Genomic DNA, 27,730 nt, shown 5'->3' with positions numbered 1-27,730 from the left:
TCTGAGCCATCAAGGCATGAGCTACTGTAGGCATCGGGCCACTCTACTGCCAGAGCTGTGGGCAGACAGCAGCCATCAACATTTAACGATGGAAACTATTCCAGATAACTCTCCAGATGATTCATAAGGTCCTACATGCCTGTTTTGATCAAACACGAGTAGTGATCATCTGTTTATTCATGGAGTCAATTGAATTGTGATGGATAAAATGGATTGCACACCATGGGGACGTAAGTGCCTTAGTGTTGGGAATATAAGGCTGTTGTGAATGGAGGCGTAGTTATGAAGCAGAATATATCTTAAATGCATTTCAGAGCCAGCGTTTGTGCATAAAATATATGACAAAAACAGTAAAGATGATCAGTCTTTATTATTTCCTACAAAAAGGGATATGATCTTATGGATTGTATTGTATATGGAGAACAAGTTGTTGTTTAGCCCTTCAGAAAGACTGCAATACAGGGGCCCACGCCTGCTGCAAGTCCTCCGAGAGGGGGCGCTACCGTGTGGCGCGTTCAGCCTGCTGAAATAAATGACACGCGGGTTTTGTGGTTGAACTCTTTGACAGACGGCAGCGGCGTCGCTGGGCGGCAGGTCTCTGCGGAGGGCAGTGTGTGACACCGCACACGGGGGTGAGTAACCGCGATGGCCTCCTCTGCACCTCAGACAGGAGTCCTGCCTGGGAGCAGCCCACCGCGCTGGAAACCACTGGTTTCCCTGGCTGACTCAGGCACATATTTCTTCCGCGGTATGTGAGGAACAAAATGCAAATTGCTCGAATGGTGACCAGTTGCAAAAACGTTTTGGAGAGTTGCTGTTTTTAAAAATGTCAATTTTATGAATGTTAATTCTGTGGTTGTTCGTGATTAAGTTCGTTTCCTAGAAGTGAATACTGTATATTGTGGGTTATATTTTCAAATTTGTATTAAAATGTAGTTTATGAATATTTGTTCAAGCTTCATCATCAGATGCCAGTTATGGTTTTTAATCAAAGAGATTTCACATCCATTTTTTTCTTCCCATTTGAAGGTGTAAGTCACCGATACAAATTCTGTGCTTTCCTGTCTAAAAAACTAATTTGAAGTTTTTAAAAGCGGCCTAACCCTGCTTCTCTTAAGAGGAACCTTAATCGATGAAGGAAATTACTCTTAAAATCATAAGTGTGAATTCTATAATAATTATATATTTGAAATGGGGGGCTTTCTTCTGTATCTTTAGCTCATCCAGATGAGAATTACTATAGTATGTCCTTCACCTGTAAAGAAAGGTATCTGGGCAGTTTCCTTTTTGCTTGTCTAAGACAGCACAGGTTGTTCACACAATTTCTTTCATTGAAGACATCACCAGATGTAGGCTGAGCAGCCTACGCCTCTGTTACACTTTAACTGTATTTAAAAATATAGTATAAAGGGGTTTATTTGAAAGTACACTGTATATATATATATGACAACAGAAAATAATTAATTTATCTGTAAATAATAAAGTATTTAGTCCATTATTGTTGAATTAAATCTGAATCACTGCAGTGAACAGCACTCTAAAGACCCTGGAAACAATGCAGAATCTAATTTGTGTTTCTCTAATTTCATAAACGGCAGGGTCTGGAAAATCTTTCTTTGGCGTTAAGAAAGAGAATCATTTCAATTTAGCGCTGCTGCTAGACAATTATTTCAGCCCTTTAATAACATTCTTCGTCTGCACGTGCGCTGCGCAGGCATCGCGCTGCTGTGTGTGATATGATGGGATTGAGGCTGTGACCTGCGACTGCGTTTCTCACCAGAGGGGAGTGTGTTTCCCCTTCCCTGGAGTTTGTTCTGCAGGTAGTCAAAGCTGTGTCTCTCCCCTCCCTGCCTTGGCTCCTGCCTTTCTTGTGGTTTGGCGTCTGGCTCGTATCCATGCTCCTAATCTGCGGGGCCACTGGAGAGCAGCTCGCTGGTGAATTTGTACCCCACACCTTCTCCTTCCACGAGAAGAGGAGGCCGAGAGACCCCGAGGGGTCTGACTAGAGCCGCCGATACCTTCACCAGGAGCGAGCAAGAGGTCCAGCAGACCTGCTCCCTTCCAAGCTAATCTCGGTGAAACTGTGATGGCGAAGGAGGTTATTCCTGATATCGATTCCATGATCGATATCAGGACACATACTGTACTTGACCAGCCTCCCCTACACCAAGAGGACGGCTGACTGTCCATCTAATTCACCCTGGCCGAGCAGGCAGCTCACAGACAGGAGATACAGACCCTGCTACTCATCACCTTCAAACCAGCAGCCAGTCTGGGAGCAGGCCCTGTGACTCCCAGGGGGATCTGTTACTGTCGCTTTAAAAGCACACGTTAAATCTCACCAACAACCTCTCAAAGCCTAAACTATTTATACTTGCAAAATAAAGGACGTGTTAAATCACACCAACAGCTTTTAAAAAAAACAGAGACACTTGCAGAATAAAATAAAAGCAAAAGGGCTGTATGTAGACCTGCTTCATTCCACATTAATGGCAGGTAATGCAATTTCAACAGTGCTGAAGCCATTGCCAAGCACAGTGAGGCAATGAGCAAAGCTTCCTATAAGATGCAGGTTCTCTGAATAAGCTTAAGAATCCCATAAATACCACATATACAAGATGTGTGATGCTCATGATTTATAGCTACATTAAGGACAGACATCGGTTATGTTGGACAGGTGATAATACAGGCCATTGTCTATGACAGGCCTGCAACATGCCATTGGAATCCAGACTGACCTGCTCCTTAGCTGTGTCTGTGCGAATTTCCCAGGGGATGAAGGTCAGGAGTTTGGGTTCACACAGTGGGAGAGCCTCTTGACCCACATGGCTGAGGAGGAGTGTCAGGGGAGCCGAATCCAGACTCCCGGGGAGCGTGCAGTTTAAGACCCCATGCGGGACGGTAGAATCCGGAAGTGACCGGAGAAGGACATCAGGGAAGACGGGGCGAGGAATGGGCAGGATGACGGACAGGGGGGCGGTGAAGACTGTGATCCGGGGAGTGGGGGGGGGAGTGCAGGCGAACGAGTCCAAACACGGGAAGCCCGATAAGGGAAAGCAGGGCGCAGCCCAGGGTCCAGGTACCGGAAGATCCCTCCAAGACAAAAACAGGTGAAAACAGGAGCTAGGGAATGGGGACGTGGAACCAGCAACAGGAACACCGAAGTTAAAACCAGAGTAACGAGGCCAGGCGCTCCGAGCCCCGGACTCAGATGGTCAGGACGCCGTGAGGAAGCCGGTGCCGCTGGGTCTCTCCTGGACCCGCTGGTAGGCGGGCTTCTGGGCGTCCATCTCCCAGTGCTGAGCCCTGAACACCGGAGATGCCGGGCTTAAATAATAAGATGGGGACAGGGGACAGGTGCGCATATGACACATAACACAAGGTGGGAGCGCCCTCAAGAGGAGGGATGGCGATGGTGACAAGGAGCATGTGTGTGCATTGGGGAGGATAGATGTACCCAGATATATAAACTGCTGGGTACATTTTCAGGAACTGGGTATGTTGGGGTTTCCACACTGATGGATTTCTTATTATTACCTCATTTAGCACCATTTTTGCGTTCCTGTATGACCTATGACCTTCCCCGGGTCAAGGAAATAAGGGAATATCGTTAATTCAATGTTTCCACACACGCCAGGTACTCCGAGGAGAGTACGACAACAATATAACTTCACTCCCAGGCAGAAAGGCGATCCAAGTGTTTAGCCCATACTCAGACCCTTGGAGACAATCTCCAGATAGGGCCTCATTATCCCCCTGAGTCAGATATATTCTGAATATGGTGAAACAATGAATCAAGATTAGTAATCCAACACAAGGAACATTTTCTCTGTATCTGGTACTGCGTTGCTAACCTAATGTTTCCTGTTTCGTTACCAGGCAACAGTAAAAGGCATTCAAACTCTCACGTGGGAAGAGCTGAGCAGGCAAGTGCTGACTAGAAATGTGTTTTTTTTAAGTTATGCCATCATTCATGGTGTATAGTGCGGCCCACATCGCCCTATTCCCCATGCATTTTCTTAATTACGTGGAAATGCAAGCATTTCAGCAGAACGCGATTTTGCAACGCATGTCCAAGCTCCCTGGAATGACAGCAGCTTCGATCCATTTGCCGAGAGCCCTCTGCGCACATGTTCTTTATTGTCAAAAACTCTACAGAAGGAGCCTTTTTCCTTCATTAATCGGCACTGGTGGTTTAGCGCAAGACCATGTTCTCCGAGCCCCCGTGTTCAGATGGAAAAATAAAGTTTATTTCATTTCCCCTCTCAGGGCCCACGTTGGCTCAGATTTAATCAAATATTCAAGCCATCCGCAGGTCACCCGTTACAGACCCGGTTACTGTGGGTGGGTTGTGCTGGGTGGGAGAAGGAAGCTAGACACGGGAGCTCTTGTTCCATAAGTTATTTAGTAGATGATGAATGCAGCAGAGACTAATTCAGCTTCCCGGCAAGAAGTAATTGCTGGAGGGAACTTTAAAACCTTTCCTTGAGATTCATCGGGCAGTGCTGTTGTATGAAATAACAATATTGTGGGGGTTTAAATGAGTTCCCGGCCTCAACCAGCATTTTGCTTCAGTTCTGACAAGCAACAGGCCATGGCCAAGTAAAAAGTGGACGAATAATAAGTAACAGAACAGAGCTTCAGTTTGAAAAGTGCCACGACTGGGGTTCCTGTTGCACCTCTAAACTGGCAAGTACCTCCTTCTCTGGAGCAAGAAGAATTTAAAAGCTACCCTCTGTGTTGTGCAGTTTAACAGCTCTTAGATTGCTATCCTATTCTTAAAGATTGTCAGGTTGTTTGACATCAATGTTTGAATCAGAAGTATGACTTTGTCACAACTACTCATCACACTGTGGCTCCAGTAAACGACATTACAAGTCTCGAAGCAATGTGCTGCGTGGCAGCAAGCTTTTTCATAATGAAAGGTGAAGGGATTGTGATGAGGTTGAAGAGTAGAGCAGAGGTATCAGAAAGCATGTTGGCACAAAGCTATTGAGTATTGACTCTTTGAAATCAGCATTAGTTTCCTCACACGATTATGCCATCACCACTGACACAAGGTCGTCCCCTCGCATGGACTTTAACGAGGCTTTCTTCCTATTATTCCTCTCTTTGGGCCAAGCTGTTGTCCAACATGACTCCAATCTGTACACCCAGGAGGCCCTTGTGGCTCCTCCTTCATGCTCCTGCCATCGCAGAGGTGGTGTTCTTCAGAAGATGCCAGCCTCAGCCCGTGCCCGCTGTCGCCCTGCCCCTGATTTGCTGCCCCCCCACGCCCCTGTGTGGAAGAGGCCCCCCGGGGCCCGGTCCCGTTGTCGGGTCAGTACAGGGGCCGGACAGGGTGGGTGAAGAGATGGGCCCCAAGCGCCCCAGTGACCGGTCATGGTGAGAGAGGCTGAGCGGCGCCAGCGGAGTGACAGACGTGTCACGTCTTCCTTCGCGCACGGATGCTCCGAAGCCCGTGTGAGTCGCGCAGTGTGCGTTTCGTGCTCACGAGGTAGCAAGAGCGCGGAACAATGTTCTTACATCCCGCTGGCGGTTCATCAATTAGCATTCCTTAAGAAAGGAGAGAGCATTTCTGTCGAGTCTCACACCAAGGAAAAGTGCGCGAGTCTTTCCAAAGATGATCTCATGATCAGGACAGAAAGCCATTAACATCCTTGTGATTTAAAACATACAGTACAATCAGAGATGTTAATACAGATGTTGGAGCATTTGTGGTTTACTTGCACCTTATTCATGTGGACTCCAGGCATGGTGTACAATCTGATATTACTTTTCGGTGTGTCGTGGTTTTGAATTCATCACACCCTAAATTTTTTTAGTGGAGGGTATTTTTATTCCAGCAATTCTAGACTCTTTAAAGAATACTTTGGCCGTTTCCACATCAGATACCAAAATACCAGCTTGATCCATCCAGCTGATTTCATCAGCTACATCTTTCTCATGATCTTTAATTATGTTTGTTAAAGAGAACATAACTAATGGACTTTGAATGGACTGCTGTTGAAATAAATATATTAAACAGTTTGTAAATATTTGGAAATTTCCCATCACTGTTTTCGTGGAAATTGAAATCAGATTAAATAATAATAAGCAGTAGACAGAATACAAAAAGCATATTTGTGAAGTGTACAAAAAGCCACCATGATAGTATAGTTATCAGCCACCATATCACCCTGTAATTCACAACTGGCTGCCCACTGAAGCCCAGCAGGTGTGAGCCTGGTCAGGACCTGGAGGGGAGACTCCTGGGAAAGCTAAGGCTGCTGCTACAAGAGGTGATAGAGGGGTATGAGCTGACTCTCTGTGGGGCGTTTCTCGAAAAGAGTAGGGGTGTAACCCCGGTGTCCTGGCCAAATTACCCCCTGGCCTTTACCACTGATGGCCTCCTAATAACCCCCATCTCTGAACTGGCTTCATCACTCTGCTCTCCTCCCCACTGAGAGCTGGTGTGTGGGGAGAGTACTGGAGCATCATCCAGGTGGGGCTGCACACTGCACATTATTATGATAGCTGGTATAGGGGCTGAGGGTCTCTGCAGTTTGAGAGTGAACACTTACATTATGCTATTCTACCATGATATTGAGAAGGTGAGGGGAAAGGAGGGTGTTGTATTGAACTATCGTTCAGCACAAACTGGGGCATCGCCATAGAAATAGCGTGCTATACAACAGGGATGCTTCATTGCCTTGGCTAATTACAGAGACCTGCAGGACCTTTCCTGCTAAAGCACTGCTCTTAATAGCGGTGAGCTGTTACACTTTCGTGCTACGCAGGACGTGTGCTGCAAGGGCAGCGCGCTTAGGGGGACATCGGACCCTGCCTGTCAGCGCCGAGCGGCTGTCTGGAGTCAGGAGGTGTGAATGAAGGACACAGCGGAGACCGCGGGTGTCAGGACGGGGGTGAGAGATAAACACAGGCTCCACATGCAGAGAGACAGCCGCCAGGGCAATTCGTTATCAAAGGAGATGCTCGTCATGGCAATAAACATCAAACTCAGGACCAGGATCCAGATTAGCGCAGAGGATTGTTCCTGCCGTGTAGAATTAGACCCTTTGCTAAAACCTTTAAAATGGCTTTTCTTTACGGTGTTACTGATATAGCAGACATCAGCATTCAGAGTTGAACAGCAGTGGTTGAAAGCATATATAAATAAAGTAAATTTCTATGCATTTCAGTGTGATGAATATTTTAGCAATTGAATGGAAAGACAGATTTGAGTTTGTAAGAACACCAAAGTGATGCCAAGGGAGTGGTCACACACTTATTCTTTATGAATGTCAAAAACACAGAACCATTTCTCACAGCAGGCATCACTCTTGATGGACATCTAGTGAAGAAACTGATCGAAAATATTACTACTGAGTTGACGTTGGGATCTTTCAAAATATCCCTGTTTCTTCTTAGGTATCATCACGAAATGCACACACGTCATCAGTTTTGTTTCTGAGAATGGGGATTTTGGAGCATGGAGACATCTTGGTGGGTGTGCTTTTTCTCGTAGACCAATGTTATTTTAGCCTTGTGCTTTTGTATACTACAGTACAAAACTTCCATCTTCTGGTATCATGACAGTGAGTTCATTGAAAAGTATAAGGAATTAAATTAGATGAATACCAAGGAAACAAATTAGACATTTTCTATTTTTCAGGTTATAAATTAACTTTTGCAAATTAGGCATAATCAACATATCAAATATGTGTTAGTACACCAGTGTGTGGATGTATTCCACTTTCACTGTAAATAAAACTCCAATCTCATATCCAACATCTCTTGAATGTCGAATTGAGGATCAAAAGAGAATAGTGTTTAGGACATTTGTCTCCATATACTGTAGCCTCCTGTGCAACCTGAACAGAAATAGAATATTTAACCCAACCAACAATGTACAGTACATACTGTACTACATACAGTACATTATCTAATGTCACGGAAGTATTTCAGAATGTTTTCAGCACTAAATCCTGCACATGGTCCCACTTGAGAGATTGTGGCTGCCTGCTCGCGTTCGTGTTGAGCAACAGTGTGTGTGCTGTTCCAGGGGTGGTAGCACCCAGCGCCTGCTTCTGGTAAGGCTCTGTCTCTCCTCTGTTCGCTCAGGTATCTCCCGAATGGCTGGGCAGCGAAAGCAGTTTAAGTCTGAACCTGGTGAGTGACGTCAGTTCTGGTGCACTGGCATGCGTGTCGTGCACAGTAACAGGCCAGCATGCAGGGGCTTCGCTGGCACATTAGACACACAGAGCTTTTCTAGGGTTGGGAACTACAGCATGGAGGAGTGCAGTAGGTGCTAGTTGCATTGTTTTCACTTACTGCAGCCTTTCTCGCCTCATAGTATTGTAGCTGATGGTTGCGGTAGAGAATGTTCAGCTTTTATTGTTGTTTTAAATAGCCCCTGAATGAGTTTTGTCCTACAGCAAATCTCGAGAAGGCTAAATGGAAACAGAAAAATGAGTTCTGCTTTGAATAAAGGTTTTTGATTGTTTGCAATGCAAGTGGAGGAATTTGTCTGTGGATGCTGCCAATTAATACTTCTGCACAAGATTCATGCTTGACTTTAGTTTTGCGGTTCTTTCCCTGCCTCTGTAGATGAGCGAGGGCACGGAGTGCATCTTCATCCCTGTGAAGCTGTTTTTGAAGGGGGCCCCTGCCAGGTCTCTGCACTCAGCCCTGCGGCTGGTAAACAGCTACCCTACAGAGAGCATGATTAGGGAAGGATATGCTGTTCAACAGGCTTGGAGCGTCTACAAAGCCAAACTTGTCAGGCACAGGCTACACCACGCTGCAAGGAGCCAATCTGTGTCCGGCAAATGATCAACACTGTTACTGAAATAATCAGATTTCTCATTTTGATTCCCGAGGTTGCCAAGCTTTTAAAGTGTATGAGTTTCACGTGTGTTTTTTAAAGAAAATCACTTCTTGACATAATATTAAAAAAGATCATATGGCCAAAACATGGTATTAACTTTTCGCTTCTTTCTCCTTTGTCTTTATTTTTGTTCCTTTTTTATATGCTGAATATAGTCATTTCTGGGTTACAGCTCCTTTTTTGCTGCTAAGAAATGTGCACCTCTTTTTTGTAACTCTAAATGAACCGCGGAGAAGTAAAACTGTAGAATTAGGGATACAGCTTTGCTACGCATTACTCAAATTAGAATGAAGTATATTTCTCTGATATTGACTCCAGTAATATGGCAGTGCTTTGGAATTATGCATGCTGCTTCAATAGAGACCCACCCTTCTGGTTTGTTTTGTTATGACAATAAACAACCACAGAACTGCTTGCACGTTTTCTCCTTTCTTTCTCGAGGGCGTACAGTCGATTGTGTCGCCTCTGGAGTCATACACCACAGCCCACAGCAAGCGGAAGAGATGAATATACAGTAGGAAGAGTACTGCCAAACGGGCCAGAGGAACCTCTTGTCTGGAACCTTCCTTGTGCTCTTATCTGTGGAAAACAGAGTCCGAGAGTCTCCAGTGAGCTACACCGGGATTCCAGGAAGCCTCCACGCCTACAGTAACTTAACACAAGCAATGTTCCTGGGCTGGAGGGCACCCATTTCACGAATTAACATATGAAGAAAGATCGCATTTTTCAAAGCTTTTGTTTTCTTCTAACACATAATTTGGTCCACTTCATTAAACACGTTTAAGCACATTCTCCCACATGATATATTTTAAAATGACATGGACATTATGCAGTATATATTAAGTAAATTATCTTGTTGGATCTTAAGCCTTAAATGTTTACTGCAAGGAAATGGAAATGTCGGCATCAAACTTCATCCACCAGGGCGGAGGGAGATGAAGTGTGATGCCGACATTTCCATTTCCATTGTCTCCATATACTGTAGCCAGGGCCAGCAGGGAACAGTGAGAACAGTGAGAGGACAGGTCTGGGGAATCCCTTGCACACGATGCCGTCTCTCCGGCAGACCTGCTCTATGGATACAAGCCTGCAGCACAAGCAGCAGCTGCGCTGATTGACAGCTCAACTCCTCCCGATTTTTTACTACCCCATTACCCTTTATGTACAGTATATGTACTGCACATTGACCTGTGAATCCAGAAGGACATTTTTATTTTAAAGCATGTTATATTATAGAACTTATGTGTAAAGTTTCTAACTTCAGTTAGCATGTACTGTACATGTTCTGTAGGGTTGTATGAGAAGCTGAGGTCTGAGCACTGCCAGCACAATGACAACAATCTGCATGCATGCATACAGTACATTAATCTGATGCTGAGAAGGGCAGATTTTTAATCATGCAAGAAGGAAGAGTCAGAGGAACGTTGCTTTTAATTCTTATTGGTAGTTTGCCTTTGTAGAAATAATCGTGTTAGTCTGAACAGATTTCTTTTAAACTAATTTCTTTGTCTTCTGTTCCTATACAGTAGATGCACATAATATCACTTCAAAAAAATGCATACATACTTCTACAGTAAATCCTTTCCTGGTTCCATTTGACCAATGAATATTTCAATCATTGATATAGTTTAAATCAATTTTCATAACTGTTTCAACAGATCAATTTTCCAATGTTATTATTATTATTATTGACTACTACATCCCGGGAGACTGTAAATTATATTGCACAATAAATATTCAATGAAATGATCTGATGTTGAATGGGAAGTCAGGATGTGTGGGGGATCTGATAAGTGCTGTCAACACTTTGCTACATCCTAAGAGTTTCACTAACATGCAACTGGGTTGCTTTGAAAAAAATGAAACAGCAGCTGTACAGGACAGCAGATAATGACGTGAAAGGTTATGTTCCATGAAACAGGTGTTTAGGTCTGTTGGACGTCTCTTAGTGTTGTATTCAAGGCCACAAGCCATCATCTGTCCGAGGTCTGCCTTCTAGAAGGATATAAAAGCTCCATTACCTCAGCAACAGGCAAGACTAAAGCTACACTCAGTGACCAGAGGTCAGGGATGTTTGGGCAAGAGTGACATCCACAAGGCATGACACAGGTTTAAGCCTAGAGTAGATGCTCTGAGGACCACGATGCTTTCCGTGTGATTACGTCTTCCCCTGCATTCATGCTGGTTTTCTCCAGGTTCTCAGGTATCTTAGCTTATTCTAAGGACATGCATGCTTGGTTATTCAGTGTCTCAGCTTTTTACCTGTCTTTTTGCCCGTGTGTGTCTTATGATGGTGTCCTGTCCAGGGTGTGGTCCTGTCCTCTGTCCTGTGATGGACTGGTGTCCTGTCCAGGGTGTGATGCTGTCTTGTGTCCTGTGATGGACTTGTGTCCTGTCCAGGGTGTGGTGCTGTCTTGTGTCCTGTGATGGACTGGTGTCCTGTCTGGGGTGTGTCCTGTCCTGTGTCCTGGGATGGACTGGTGTCCTGTCCAGGGTGTGTCCTGTCCTGTGTCCTGTGATGGACTGGTGTCCTGTCTGGGGTGTGGTGCTGTCTTGTGTCCTGTGATGGACTGGTGTCCGGTCCGGGGTGTGTCCTGTCCTGTGTCCTGTGATGGACCGGTGTCCTGTCCGGGGTGTGTCCTGTATTGTGTCCTGTGATGCAGGGTCCCATGCTTGAGGGACTGATCAGACTTGTTCCAGCCCTTGTGCGGAATCAGAGTCTTTCTGATGATGGATGGAGAAGTAAAACAATACCCTGGAGGAAGAGGCACATCGAAGAGATTCTTCAACAGAACCTATGGCATTAGGCACATACACAATTATACAAATTGTTTTTAAATTAATAAATTTGCAGTTCTGCACAACCTCTTCACCAAATCATGAAAAAGCAAATTCAGCAATCTTAGAGAAACCACAAAATCAATATCTTGGACTATCAAAACCACAAAGTGGTAAATCCATAACCTTACGGTGCAGAGATAGTGAGACATTTTCTTTTGAACTCTTCCGTTTTCCTTAAAGTGGAAAGACTCAGCTGCCTAAAATTAATTTTAGAATACTTGTGATTATTTTTGGCAAGTAAAAAAATCCTGTGGCATTCTGTGATAGTCCTACGCCTTAAGTGTTACTTTCAAGAGCATGTCTCAGCTTTTAGTTCTCTGACACTTTAAGGGCGGCTCACGGCTATCCCCTGAAATAATGAGATGTTGACAAAAAGGGAAGCTTCTCTGTCGCCTTGTGGAAAGACTGTGCTTGATAACCCCCTGTCAAGTCAAAAAGGAACAGAGTGTAATTAACTGTTTGTAATATCGGTTTTTACTTCCTTGGAGATTAACAGTTTCTTTTACTCAAGATCTGCAAAAAACAAAATTCTGTGAAATAATTGCAGTAGCAGAAATACTTATAAATAAGTGAGCTTCTTGTACAGCTGCTTTGTAATTATTGATTTCACTGATTAGCGCACAGTGATTTGAAAAAGTAATAATGTCAGTGACTGACACCTTGCCATATTGATAAGGTTAATTAAGCACCCCTCTGCCATTATCGGACATATCTGTCAGCTTTTTTTCCCTATTTTCTTTTTCTTTGTCTGAAAAACCAACATCTAATAAAAAGATTAAAATGATTCTGGGGGTATTTGATATGTGGAGAAGAGCTCCATTTTCTCTAGGGAACAAAATGAATGCCCTGCATTGGTATTCCACTGGACAAATGAATTACATTGAATATGTGTTTTGCTCCAATCTCCACTCAAAGCAAGTTGAGATGTTTGGTTACTATGGTTACTATTGCCCTGGAGACGTTACGAGGCCAGTTAACCACTTTACTATGTAAAAACCTGGCCTGCTTCTACAGTCTAAATTATTGGACAAGGTGGGCATCCAGGCTAAGACCCAGAGGACACTAAGTGCGCTCCTGGGGTCCGTGATCAGCACAGGACAAGACAGCCCAAGGAGTGAGGGCTTCTTTATGGAAAACGGAGCTCCGTGTCTTGTGCCCTCACTGCCCCGAAACTGGCCCCCTGTATAAAGACGGGGTGCCTGTCGGAGCACATCTCCTCCTGCGCCTTCGCCTCCCCTCTCCAGCTGTGCCTCTGCTGCCCTCGCTGCTGTCAGCGTTCCCAGATCCCTCCGACATCCGCCCTGGGAGACAAAGAAAGCGGGCGGCTTTCGCAGGGAGTCGGAATTGTCCACTAGAGATCAGAGGCTTTTGTTCGAATTGTTCTGCTCTGCTCCTTGGCTTCAGGACAGTACATCAGTCTTGGTACCATGGATACCGGAGGGTGAGGGCGGGGAACCGGCTCGCAAGAGTGGTCTGTGAAGACTCCCCACATCTGGGGTCCGAACCTACTACCCTCCGGCCAGCGATTCAGAGTCCTGAGCCAACCACACAGACGCAGATATTACAGCTAATTATTTCAGCCTCCGGCAAAAGAAACATTGAGACACTTGATGCAGACCGAAGGAAGCTCGCGCAACAGAAAACGGAAGGTTGTGGTGTAGTGATTTGTTAGGCTTTGCTAACAATGCATCTGTTGTGGTATTTTCGCAGGGGGAAATGATCACTTTGCTAGCTTTAAAAAAAAAAAAAGACTCAAAACCCAAAATAGGTGTGATGGCTAAATTTGACCTACAAGCTGGTAAGGTCATACAAGCAGCAATGAAAAATAATTACGGGGCCAAATATGCGGCCGAAGGATGAGCAGATCCATATCGGAAAAGCAACGAATAAACATGAATTGCAATAATGATGCAGCCTGATTTCTCTCTATGTGTCTAAAACACATAGTCAGTAGAGCGCAGGGCTGGAGGGCTCCTCAGTAATTGCTCTAGTTTATTAGGCTGTTCTGGGGTCTAGAATTAGAAATGTGAGGAATTTTTGCTTCAGTTCAGAAAAGAGGTCGTTGTGGCCCCATTATCTGAAAAGGAAAAACAGCCAATACTAAATGTTTTAATTTGACTGTCAAATGACAAAGCCAACTGTAGTTGTGCAACATACGCTTCAAAATTGATGGGAGATCATTTCACAGCCCTGGAGTAAAGGTTCTGCATTTTAGTTCCATTGCAGAGTGACTAATCCTTATTCAGACTAGTACAGATTTGCTCTAAAGTGATACAAGAATGTTGTTTATTTGTATTTTGTCACTTTCAGAACTCCAGTATTCCTGACTGGGGTTTGGGCTGGGATCCCAGGTCTGGCTGCAGTATTCCTGATTGGGGGTTTGGGCTGCGATCCCAGGTAGGAGAGTGCTGCTCAGCCCCTGGACAAGTTATTGCCTCTGAACTGCCTGTTCTCAATTGACTTATCTTGTTAAATAAAGGATTATAAATAAGAATGAAGAATCATTTCACCACCCGAAGACAGGAAATTCTGTCTGTCATTGATTGCACACATTTTACTGCGATGTCTATCCTGAGTTCAGGAACTCTATTCCACAAAGAAACAACCCAACCGGATCTGCCATTCGGCAACAGATCTCATCAGTATGAAAATCCATCCAGATAAAGACTGGTCTCGCACACAAAAATGAATTCAGGCAGGTGGAGCACACTGCAGGCATCTGATGAACAGGGATATCTGCTTAAAAAAACAGAAAGAAATGTATCTAAATATACAGGGGAATGATGAATCACACATCAGAGCTGAGGTGTAATTCAAACTTCATTTCTGCTTTCTGAGATGGTTTTCTTCGTACAGTTATTATTTGACAAAGCACAGTTGTGATCTGGCTCTATTGCTGATGACACAGACATTATCATAGGATAGCAAAATCATTAGAGCTGCAAAAGGAGTGAATTGGTGCACTCTATCACAAACTAACAGAGCCGAAAAGACCTTAATAACCGTTTGTAATAAAAAGCTGGAAGCAGGGGTGCCTGTTTTGTTGAATGTCTTCATTTTTAATGTTTGTGACACCTTTGAAGTAGGCCACGTCATGTGTAACCTGACCCTGTTCCAGCCAGAAAACTGAGTCCAGAAATATATTAAGAGGTACATCATTTTCGAATACTTTCTCATCTTCGAGAACGGGTTCATTGCATGACCTCGTGCAATCATACAGTATGCGTCTAGTTGCATTTGTGATCTTGCTCATAATTTCTAGGGAACCGTGCTGGCTTCAATTAAAACGCTGGTTAATGTGATATAATACATAACAAACAACTGCAGATAAATATACAGATCTTTATAATGACAATAATTCCTTGATTTGGTGAAGCACTTTTCATATTAAAGAATTAAACCAGAATGAAGCAATATGGCAGAAGTGCAGTAGTGGGTTATGGATGTTGGCCTCACAGCCATTAGGGGATCCTCTCCACCAGCACCAGTGTGCAGCCCGGCCTGGATGATGCCCTAGTCCGCTCCCCACACAGCAGCTCTCAGTGGGGAGGAGAGCAGAGTGATGAAGCCAGTTCAGAGATGGGGATTATTAGGAGGCCATGATTGGTAAAGGCCAATGGGACATTTGGCCAGGACGCCGGGTTTACACTCCTGCTCTTCTCAAGAGACACGCTGGGATTTTTAATGACCACAGAGAGTCAGGACCTCAGTTTTACATCTCATCTGAAGGATGGCAACTTTTTACAGTATGGTGTCCTCGTCACAATACTGGGGCATTAGGCCACTAAGTCCTCTTCCAGCAGCAACCTTAGTTTTTCCCAGGAGGTCTCCCATCCAGGTACTGACCAGGCTCACACTGCTGAGCTCCAGTGAGCAGCCAGCTGGGAGCTGCAGGGTGACCTGACTGTTAATAGGCTGAAGCACTGCACTGGGATGTGCCACCAGTGCAGGAGGGAGCCAGTAATGACATGAAAACGTTTCGGCCCGAGGGCTCAGGAGACACTCACTCACAGCTGGAGGGAGAGCCACAGAAATTGTGCTGGCAGAAGTCAGTCACCTGCCCCTGAAGAGAGCAAACACAGTCCGCCACTTCAGAGAGCCACACTGTGACTCACAGGGCTGGGAATCATGTGGGAACCAGTGCTGGTTGTTCTATCTCTTCCAGTCTGAAGAATGACATGACAAGAAGGAAGCATTGCAGCCGTTTCACAAAAACCTTTAACATAAATTGGGTTGAAGATTAGTTTATGATAATTTCTAAGCTAAATTAAGTTGACCTTTCAGCTGCAGTCTTCGAACTGTCATTTGTTCCTGTTTTAAGCACTCATCACCTTGCCTGTTAATGCAATACCTGGCATGTTCTCTCTCCTCACAGACAGGACTATGATTTGTCATCCCGCCTTGCGATCGACAGGAACACAGGTAATTGCAGCCACACACTACAACAAACCTGGCCTCCTGTTTTCCTTGCAGCGGACAGACGATTACTGCTTGTGAGGTCAGTGTCAGTGCTGCCCCAGCTGCTAACACCATTCTGCACTGCTGGAGCACTCCTCTATGTCTGTATCTCTTGCAGTAAATGCTCAGCCATCTACATTGGAGAAACAGGAAGGAGACTCGGAGACCGCTTCAGAGAACACGTCAGGGCTGTGAAGATTAAAGATCTCTCCAAGCCCATTGTTTCTCATTTCACCTCTGACGGCCATGACCACTCTAATCTCTCCGTCTGTGTTCTCAAAGACGGTTTTCCGAACTCATACATCAGAAAGACCACCGAAACTAAAATTATTCTGCAGCTAGGATCACACATTCTCCCTTCCCTTAACGACAGACTACTGTTCTTTTAAATTTTCTCCATTCATTGGAAGTTTCATTTCACACCTCTCTGCACCCATTCTGACTTCACACCTCTTGATTGGCCTCTGTTTCTGTCCCCTGCTCCCGCCTCTCACTCCTCCTCCCTCCCAACCTTTGTTCTCCCGCTACTTTACCTTTGCCTACTGCCCTGTCTCTCTCACACCTGAAGAAGGCTCCACGGCCGAAACATTGTGTTCTCTTTCTTCTTTTTTTCAGCATGGAATAAAGAAAATTAACATCCCAATGTTCAAATCAAAATCACAGAAAGCCAAAACAAAAGCACAGCGCGAGGGACCACGATCAGTGCCCATCGTGAAACTCGCGGTGAGGCCAGTGACGAGGCCGTATTGGACATGAGCTCCCTGAGGAGGAATACAAGCCACACAGTGTCGATGACACGCTCACCCAGAGCTGCCTTGGTCCTGGACGACTACAGCCCAGCAGGTCAATCACATTTGCAGACTTTTAACCAATGTGATTTTTGGTCAAGTACATTAATTAGTCAGGAATGGGACTGCTGTAGGTGTTGGCGTTTCATATTGACAATGTTCACCGAACAGCTGAATTGAAGAGGTCACCTGCTTCGGTGGTCTCCAGCCCCAGACTGGCCGCCTCTGCTCTTGGCTTCGGGCATCGTCTGGGCTGGGTCCCAGGACCAGATCCCAGTTTGCTGTGGCTCTGTGGGAGGACAGGAATGATCTACACTATAGCATCACAGAGTCACAGTTGCTAACAGAGCAGCTGACGCTGGGTGGTTGTTCAGCTGCGACTGGTGTAGGCTGGTGGCATGGCTTTGGGTCGCTGCGGTGCGAATGTGATGCTTCTCACACCTTCAAAGCTGCGTTCCAGCCTCTGCTGTTTGATTTTCTCCTTTTTGCCTCGCGGTTTGAGATGCCGAGGCGTCGAGCTGGCCATGGCCATGGCTTGTGCTGCGTCACGGCGGCTGTGTGGTGACCGGAGGGCAGCGGCAGACGTGAGCCCACTGGCTGGCATGCTGTCTGCAGAAAAAGAAACCTCTCTGCTACTGTATGCCCCGATGTTAATGGAGTGAAAACTAATTGCCTCTGGAAATCACATGTCTACATACAGATAGGGCCCTGAAGTACTTGACACGGCGGCATGAAGACATACAGTAAGACGAACTTGGAATACTTGCGCGCTCAATCACAAAAGAGAGATGGTGATGAAATACAGGCCCTCTGAGGACATGACTTATCACATTATTTTACAACAAGCGCAGCAGGAAAAAAGTAACAGCAAAAATTATGGTTTTTCATTACGTCTCTCTTCTTAATACCTTTTATGAGGTGTTTAAATTATTAACTGGTGTCAGGATTCCCACAGGGCAAGGCAATAACAGAATGTCTTTATGAAATCTGTGATGCTGTCCCCCACTTCGTCCACAGAAATTCAGCGTGAAAACCAAGCAGGTTGGCGTGGGGTAATGTGTCATTGTAAACTGCCTCAAGTCTCTCCCCTTCGGCACACAGGAAACAAGATGGAGCTGCACTGCATGACAGCAATGAGGCATTTCTCCTGTCACTCCCCCAGTGGGGACAACGGCGGAGCCCTGAATCAAACCACCACGCTTCCTGCCTCTGTTTACTGCTCTGGGGGTAATGAACGACACTGGAACGGTAAACGGACAAAGATAAACAACGTTTGTTTTTGATTACAGAGTTCAATGCCATTGAACAGCTTTGCTTTTTCCTCCAGGATGTTCCCAAGGTTATTCTGGAGCACCGTATTATGCCAATTTACAGCATAGCTGGTGCCAGTGCACAGTAATGCCCAGTGTTCCCTATGGTATAGCAGATTATCCTGTTCTCAACTGTTTGACACACTGGAACAAGTAAAGGTTTATTCCTGCTGAAAAGAGAAGAAAAGAAACACAACGTTTCGGCTGTGGAGAAGCCCTCTCACACCCCAAGAAGGCTCCACAGCCGAAACTTTGGGTTTCCTTTCTTCTCTTTTCAGCAGGAATAAACCTTTACTTGCTCCTCTGCAGCCTACGCCTGCTGAAGCAGCCCCCCACCTGAACTGTTTGACGCACTGTTTTAAGATCAAATTTTAATTTGTAAATTATTATGTTTATAATTAAATATTAAATAATGGTTGTAGGCGGTATTCAATATCAACAAACTCAACTGTAATGACATTTGCCAAGGTCTCCTGGCTGAGGGACACTGACTCAGACAACCACCATCAACACGCCTCCACCAGCTGCATTGACACTAAAAATCAAAATGTGTCAATTCTGGAAATCACTGTGGCAATAAAATATTCCGAACTGTGCTGCAGGGACACAGATCCTCGAACAATGACACCAAGGCAGCTCCTGGCAGCCTGCTCGCTGAGGGCTTGAGCCTTGCAGGGAGGTATTTTCTAGAGCTGAGTCCCTGGGATCCCCTCGCACGTCCGTGAGGACAGCCCCGGCACCGGCAGGGGTCTCCATGGTTACAGCATGGCCACACTGCAATGATGAACGGGAACCGAGAAGCTGAAGACCCCCGAAGAGCTGAGCTCCTGCCCTCTCCGAGAGAGGGTTATTGTTTTCACCTCATGACGGCAGGGGGCTGATTTTTTGTGTGATAGTTCACCGTTCTTTTTTTTAGTTCACCATCAGGGACTCTGAGCCAGTGTTTCAGGGTGGGGTCCCCACCTGCAGACCTAAATTGCTCTTCACCGCCCTCCAGGAGAAGCAGGGAACTGACCCAGTGAAGGTGTCTCCCATCTCCACAAGCTCCAGCTGTTGATGGTCTGGAGACAGTGGGCAAGCCAGACCCTCGGGGTCTGCAGGGCCTGATCAGTCTTTTTCCACTTCCCACCTTTAAGTGCTTCATTGAACGAGTTCGTCTGGGATTGGGTCAAGTCCGCTATGCTATAAAAAGCCTTGAGCTGATAGTGACTGTAAAACTGTGCTGCTGGCAGGGGTTTCACCCACAAAGACTGTGGTTGTATTTACAGACTACACAAGGAAGAGCCACTGTGTTTGGTGACAGGGCTGGAGAAATCCTCTGGTTTTAAAAAGTTCTTCAGTATTCCAGTTCATTATGGTTGGAGGAGGCCAGTTTTCATCTTAATGCTCCCTATTGCCCTATGCAAGCAGGAGAATTCTACAATTAAAACAGGGGAGAGGGCACTGTGCAGAACTGGCACATTGTAATGAGCAAACCGCCACGATAAAGAGATGGACAGGGAGGCACCGCTAGAACAGATGCTTTCAATTACGCTGTGTACATGAGGTCTAGATTCAAGTGGTGAATTTTAAAAGCAGCTGTGTGTGTAATATGGTAAGAGAGTCCTAGGGTTGGTTTATTTCAGGTAGTATTTTTTCTCTGAACGCCTACAAGAGATTCAATAGCCAATGGCTAATAATCAACTAACCTTTTGCTTAAAAATGTCAGATAATGCATTTGCTTCAGAATGTGGTATCCTTGGCATAGTGAGCGTGGGTTACATAATGAAGTGACCGTCAGAGCTGCTGCCTCACCGCTCGAGTCCTGGGTTGGATTCAAGCCTGGAATTCTTTCTGTGTGGAGTTTGCATGTTCTCCCCCAAGTTCATCAGGGTTTGCTTTGGCTTCTTCGTTCAGGAACACCGCCCTCGGAGAGAGAACACGTCTACTTTGCTTAGAAAAGCAACTACAATTAGACTTCCAAATGGAAAATGATGTCTTCAGAAGACTGCTGTGTCTTGTTTGATTTTCCCAGGTCAATGCAGTACTGCTCTTGAAAAATAGGCCATAAAAGAGGAACTAATTTCGAGGGCATTCAACGCATGCTTTGGTGAAAATAATGTGTACTGAGCAGGAGTCTGTATGACGTTTACAGTAATGGAAAGTAGAGCCTCAGATAACAGCAGGAACAACACATTACATGTGAAAAACATTTGCTCATCTAAAATAAGGCTGAAGCAAAATGAGGATTCATAATCTCTTCTGACAGCTTGTCTTTGTAAACAAAATCTTGCAATGAGGGACCTGTGTTCTGATTGCATTTTCAAATTCTAAGGAGGCTAAAAACCTATTGCATTTACATTTTATTCTTAAATCATTTTTCCCATTGTTGTAAATCATTCTCCCCGTTCTTTCACAGTACATTTCTGTAAGTGGTTAGCTCAGTCGTGTACAGAGCTTCAACCAGCCGTCTGAAACAGCCATGCATCATTGATACATTTCTCTGGGAGCGTATGAGAAGCATGGTAACGTGAGGAATGACAACAATATCAGGAGCAACTTATAATTGTATTTGCTAAACCTATTTTTGCTAATGCCTTTCTTATTAAAACTCCGATTCTCAATATCACGCTCCTGAGTCACCGCAACCCTTTCAGGATAAAGTGGTTACTGAAAATGGATAGACTGGCTGATGGAAGCTCTTGTATTGAGTTTGCCAAGCACATGATAATTATGGATATGAAGTTCAATAAAATTCACAGGATCACAGATTATTCAAAATTAGTTTTCCTTACATCAGAGATCCTAAGACTTGTAACTTATTGACCATTATTGACATTTTAAACACATTTGCTATGCAGACTACATTGTTTAAAAATATACAGTAGATGACATACGATAGCAATTCCATCCTCCTCGCCTTGAAGTAGTCCGTGTCGTGTCCGTGTCGTGTCCGTGTCGGCCCTGCAGCATGGCGGAAGATCTGGGCAAGGGCTTGTCTGGGGCTTCAGCTACAGTCCCGAGGAAAAGGGCATCGGCATGCAAACAAAATTACAAACCTGTCCACAGGAAGACCTGGCAAACCGAGGGTCCAATATAATACACGTTTTATATACTTTATACAAATGGAGTCAGTGGAGTTCACTTATATTCATTCCCACAATACATCACGGCTGGATGCTTTCGAAAGCCTCTGTAACACTGAAATATATTTCTTGTACGAGACACGTGCAGTACATGAACACACATGGGACGTCGTATACAATGAGCTGGACCCTTGCTTAGCTCCTGCCAGATCACAGTGCTCGGGAGACAGACCTCTCTTGCGATATACTGTGCTGCACCACCGCTTTGTAAATATAAAGTCTCTCTCTCCCATACTGTATATTAGCCTAGCGTCCATGCACGGATACGCTTTGGCTACATTGCATCGTCTACTTAAGTGGAAGACTGAGCGGGTCCTGAAGTGGGAACAAAGGATGTTGTAAGAAGACAAAAAGGGAGAGGCCTGCAGTGAAGCGAGGCGGTACGAGCCTGCTTGAGGTCTCACACGCTGGGTTTGTGACCAGCGATCCCTGCGGAAACGCAGCGCTCCTGCCGGAGTACGGCTTGGGCTGGGCGGGCCTTGCCCTCGGCCACTCCCCCTCGACTTCAGTGGAGCAGCCGCCTCTCCGACTCGCGGGATTCGCCGGCGAGAGAGACGCCGCTCCTCCCGTGTTGCTTTCGCTCTCCTGTGTGGGACCTGCGGCACCTCCCCCACTGTGGAAATGGCTGACCCTGCGCTCTGACCCCCAGCTTCTCTCTCTCTCTGTCTGTGTGTCTCATGGAGAGCAACCTGGGGTCTGCGAAAAGACGAATTCCTCACGCAAGAAATTGTATATGGCCAATAAAGTGATCTTATCTGATCTTAAAGCCCGTCACCCTTCCATGTCTGCACATGCAACAGTAAAATGGCCCTTTCGTATGTTATGCCACTGGAGGTCCCTCTTCATCCAGCACTGTCATTATCCTCTGTCTGGTCCTCTGCACACCACCCACCCTCCGTCTTCAGCTTGGGGGTCTGAACTCGTGTGACCTCATAGCAGACCTGCAGGAACTACAACCCTGCCCACATATCATCCCAAAGGTAACCATTAGGTCGTCAACAACCTAATTGCATGTAAATGCCAGTCTGATCCTGCACAGATTTTGTCACTTTGCTTTGCCTGTAAAAGGTCATGACATTTTGCAATGTTAACTTTTGCAAAACAGAAACGAATCGAATTTTCTTCGCATAATGAGATGTAGTTCCGGTGTTTCTAAATCTTAAAGCTGCAAGAATTGGTTTGGCGTCCCCAGAATGTTTTGGTCTTGCCTTGGCTTTGTTACTATACTCCTGCAGTTCCCACTCAGACTCACAACAGCGGTATACCCAGAGTAGTGTTTGTACTGACGTGTCACACTAACACCAACTCAGACCGTTGTCAAATCAAGCCATTCGAACTGCATCTGAAACCATGATTGAAATTTAAAAAGTCATTCTGACCCCAGAAAGCTCCTGTAGTGCTACAGGTCACCTTTTCATAAAGACGGACAATACCTGATGAGTCTGCAAGTAATCTGTTCAATTAGGAGAACTCTGGTCCTTAAGGATTGAAGAGTACTTACATTTCACAAACCACCTGTTTACTGGATCGCAATGGACGTGTTACTTATCTGTAGATGTGATGTAATGGAGATCTACGGTACCTGCTGGGGGGGTTAGAGATCTCTACCTTAAATTAGTTCTAAAGGCTAACTATCTTTAGTCTTGGTCCAAAATTTTCCCTAAAGCAGCAAAATAATCCTTCTTTTGTCTAGATCAACCCAAAATCCCAGCCGTTAGGGTAATGCACACCTTAGTCCTAACCCATCACAGCCCCAAACAACATAGATTTGACCTTAAGTCAAAGACTTGTAGTCTAGCCCTACTCCTCCTGAAGCTCTAATTTGAGCTCAGCTCTCAGTTTAATCTAGATCTGACATCAGTACACTTCTTGCCTGAGGGGGCAGGAATGCCGTACTGTATCTCACGGAGTCTCCTGCAAGCTTGTGTGCAAAGAGCACATGCAGGTGACGAGCAGGGAACGCTCCGGCACACACCACAGGCCCTGTGCTGCTTTCACGGCTGTTTTCCAAGCTTCTCTCCAGGTGCCACGGTACTGCTGTCTGCCGAGTCTCGGTCCACAGGTGCATCGCACACATGCATGTTCACCATGAAACTCTTCAGACAAAGGTGGCTGTTTTACACTAAGTTACCTTCCCCTGGAGATGAGTCATTAAACCACAGCTGCCTGAAAGCCCTGTTTCAGTCACACTGCTGCTCCTTTCCTGTCTCTCTGAACACCGTGGCTCCACTAGTGCTGTACTGGTCTCCTTCGCTCTCTGCTACCTCTGTTTCCATCACTCCAATTATATCATAATCACCTGATAATGCAGCAGCTTCCGATTGTGGAAATTTATTCCTGACACTCCTGGCTCCAGGTTTTTGAGGATCATTGTTTAATTACCTGGTGCTTTGAAGTTTTGTCTTTGTTTTCTTCGGGTTTCTTTTTCACTTCCACACCCCGTGAACCATTTGCTTTCTGCCGAATGGGTTTTTGAGCTTCTCTGTAGATCCTCTCCCCCTCGCTGACTGGTGCCCGACTCACCCAGAGAGAATCCTGCAGCGCTTGGCAGCAAGGCGTCCAGTGACCCGCAGAGCTGACGTCTCGCCCAGAGCACTGTGTCCTCGGCCACGAGGTGTGTTCACCTCCGCCTGATGCCGACAGGATCCCTGCTCTTCAGTTTGTGTCTGTATATCCAGTGAGCATTTATTTGCACTTGGGCGTATGATAAAAAACTGAACTGAACTGATGTCTTTGGAGCTGATTTACTGGTGCGCTCACCGGCCCTTGCTAGGTGCCTGGCTGAGTTTTGGGGTCTCCAGCAGCCTCCACCTCTCAGCTCCTGTGATTCTGGTGGTGCTGGTTCTCATGGAAGTGGATCTGAACCTCTGCATTCTGGGAGCTGCTGCATCCTCTGTGGTTATTGATTCACTTCTTTACTCATGACTGGAATTTTCTCATGGGCATTACACTTGCATTGTAAGTTACATGATGTTTCCGTATCTCACATGAAGACACCCATTTTCTGTGCCATATTAAATAGTATACAGTCCATTGAGGACTGTCACAAGCCTTACAAGTGTTGCCAGAGAAATAAGCAATAATCACCGGGTTAGTACAGTAAGTGACCTACAGCCACCTAAACATGTCAAGGGGTCTCTCAGCTATATTAGACTGAACTGTGGAGCCTGTGGCTGAGAGTACAGTATGTATGATATCCTCTCAAACAGATGTTAGGGAGGAGGTCAAACTATACTCTCACTTCCACTCTCTTACGTATAAATAATTGCTGGCTGCCCACAACTTTGTGGCCATCTTTTCTCCACCCTAACTTCACACTTGCAGCTGCCTCCCTGGCTCATTCTTCATTATGTTTGCAGGGCATTGACAGCTGGGACCAGGTGAGTGAATGCCACACATTGAAGTAGAATTTGACCAAACTATTGAAATAGTCTTTGTGGGCGAGCAATCTTAATTATCAACCCATCCATCCATTTTCTATTTGCTTCATCCAGTATAAAGCTGGCAACTATCCCAGCAACCAACAGGTAGATAAACCCTGGAAAGGACGCCAGTCCATCGCAAACCAGTGTAAACATTAAAGGTGTTTTCAATTTGTTTTCTCTACAGCACCCTGGTCCCCCCTTGGCTGTAGTCAGTTCTTTCTCTAAACTACAGTGTCTCTGCAGGCTTTAAAGTAATACATTACAGGGCAATGCAAAGGCATTAAAGTGAAGCATTGCAAATGAGTCATTGCGCTCAATTGCTTTATCAACACCCCTGAAAATGGTATCGATGAAGGAGGCCCAGCTATGTCATTTTTAATAATATTAGCACCCTCACTTTGAACTCATTAAAATCCTTCATTTCAAAAATTAGGTGCCCCAGCTGGGAGCCCACAGAAATGTTTGATAAGTGGATCATTGTTCTTCTTTGCAGAATTAGATGTCAAATTCCTTCAGACATGTTTTCTCTCCACTTCTAATGGGGTCGCATTCCTTGCTTCTGTTTCAGTGAACTCAGACATGAAGGAAATATTGGTCAGCATGAGGGAGACAGGCAGTGTCTGAAAACTATTCATCTCAAATCAGTAGATATTACATTTTTATGAAATACTGGACAAACAGTGAAGTGGTTAGATTGTTTCATAATATAAAAGATCTCTATCCTGCAGGACGGCCCTGTCATATTTTTCATACTGAGGGTTTGAAGAATTTACAGTGGCAGGAAAGAGAAACCTGGACGATTGGAGAGGCATATGCTGAGGAAAACCACTTTGTTAGTGAGAAATAATTCCCTCATTTCACAGGGCCTGAAAATGAATTGCTTTAGATGGTTCAAAATGAAAAAAAAACTTATTAACAGCGTCCAAAAGAGAATATTTCGGTGAATTAAAATTGAATGTCACACTTGGGTTTTTTTTCAAGCCTGCCTTGCCACATTCCATTAACATCACCTCACCCTGCTTTTTCTGTCCGTTTAAGGGAACATCAGTGTCCTGGAAACTGTACAGCAGCACAGTCTCAGAACCAACTGCGGACAAGCACTGTCCAGTGAAGGTGTCTTGTACAAAAGAAATGGAGATCCTAATTCAAGCCAGCAAGCACACAGCTCATAATCAAACATCAGTGAAGTGTTTAAAGAATACTGTACTTAAGCAGGTTTTTTAAGCCCCTGGAGATATTCATTCATGAAAATGGATATAAATCAGCATTATTTGTGTCTGTTCATTGTGTGATACAATGTAGTAGGTTCCCAGGCATCATTCAATGTCAACAGCTTTTCCTGCAGCTGCTGTGCGCCTCTCCCCTTCTGCAGCTCCCTCCCAATTCATGACAAAATGAAGTCTGAAAGAATTTCAGGGGGAATTAATCTGTGATCCTAGCACTCCTGGTGCATTTATGATGAAAGTCAAAATAAATATACATGTAAGATCTAAAAAAACTAAATAGCTCCCCAATTCAAGTCAGAGCGAAGATGCTGTCAAATCCTAACCATTAGACTAGTCCTGGAAATTTATCATTTGACTACTTTTGAAACAGCTGATTCATTAATAGAACATTAATTGTCAAAAACACCGCTGGTTGCTGTCAGTCATGATTTGACCTTTCACCAGAAAGTCTTCAGTCTGAGCGATCACCATATATCTCAGTAGGACTGTAATTCTCTCTTCCCGCAAGGAAGACTATATCTTCTGCACAATTCCTGGGCACAACCCGTCTACATCACCAGTTGTTCTTTCAACACCAGCCTGGAGAAAACTGCAGGCTTTATTCCATTTCCCTTCTCCCACATTTCTCTAAAGTTCTGCAGGAAGAAGCTGATCAACAGCTGTCTGCTTTCACCACTGTGCACCCCCTGGGTCACCCTTTCCGTTTGTTTCCATTCACAGAAACCTCTCTGCTGTCTGTCTTGGTCATAGGCACCTCTTCTCCCCTGTCTCTCAACCTCCCAGCAGCTTTACAGACTATAGACTCGAGTCACCTCTGTACACCTACTGTATATATTACACACCTCTCATTCTCATACTCTGAGCCTGGTATTTCAGGTGCTGCTCTTGCCTGGCTCCCTCTCCACCTCTCTGCCACTGTGTACAGGTTTCACAGTGCTGGCCTCTCTCTGCAGGTGTTCCCCAAGGATTAGTACTGGGGACCATTCCCTTCTGCCTGTGGTTTCCTTGCATGGATTCCATCACCACCTCTAGGCTGATGTGTGATCCTCTGTCTCTTCTCAGTGCTATGATCACACATTCATTTATTTTTAATTTGAAGCTACCAGTTATTCTCTTATTATATTGACGGATGTGAAACTATCCCGCAATACAATAGACACCATACCTGTGCAAAAGGGGAAGGGCTAAGAGTGCGTCCCTGTAGAAATGTGCTCTTATTGGTGCAATCTGACATTTTTCACAGGCCCCACAGTCCCTTACAGGAGAATTAGCATCAGTTGGAGGGGAAATCTAAAACTGACTACAAACACCTCAAGCACACAGGCTCCCAGGAGTCACTGCCTGGGCAGAGAACTGAGCATGCTCTTGCTGACATAAGTGCACCCAATTTCACAAGTATGAGGAGCAGCCAGACAGTCGGTACCAGTTACATGAATACATTGTGTTTGTTGTGTATATTTCTGGGGAAAACATGCTTCAGTCAAACCCTGACTTTTAAACAGTGGCTTAAACTTGACTTAGTATATTTCCGATTAATAACATAGTATGGATGGAGAGCTTTTTAAAAGTACATAGTTTGGATAACTCTAATCATTTGCATTGTCAGGCTGTGATTTTCCTAATATCTCTTGACAACAGGACAAAAAACAGATGTATGATATTTTTCTGTCTTTAACAGAATAGGTCTT

The 27,730-nt window shown here is 45.1% G+C and overlaps 1 protein-coding gene across 5 annotated transcripts in view; it reads left to right on the top strand.

The window, feature by feature from the left end:
• The window catches only part of LOC148677460 (uncharacterized), a 28,141-nt gene extending 18,859 nt beyond the window's left edge, over positions 1–9,282 (top strand). For all 5 annotated transcript variants that reach the window (XM_088633430.1, XM_088633440.1, XM_088633404.1 and 2 more), the window contains 5 exons: positions 569–632; positions 3,880–3,926; positions 7,411–7,485; positions 8,104–8,151; positions 8,590–9,282. In XM_088633430.1, coding sequence (XP_088489556.1) covers positions 569–632; positions 3,880–3,926; positions 7,411–7,485; positions 8,104–8,151; positions 8,590–8,814 — 459 coding nt within the window. In that variant the 3' untranslated portion in view covers positions 8,815–9,282. The remainder of the gene's footprint in view (positions 1–568; positions 633–3,879; positions 3,927–7,410; positions 7,486–8,103; positions 8,152–8,589) is intronic.
• Positions 9,283–27,730: the final 18,448 nt, after the last annotated feature.

Source organism: Lepisosteus platostomus, chromosome 1, assembly GCF_059453375.1.
Source record: "Lepisosteus platostomus isolate fLepPlt1 chromosome 1, fLepPlt1.hap1, whole genome shotgun sequence".
Classification (NCBI taxonomy): Eukaryota; Metazoa; Chordata; class Actinopteri; order Semionotiformes; family Lepisosteidae; genus Lepisosteus; species Lepisosteus platostomus.
Note: the sequence above shows the minus strand (reverse complement) of the source record. Positions and strands in the feature narration are given on the sequence as shown.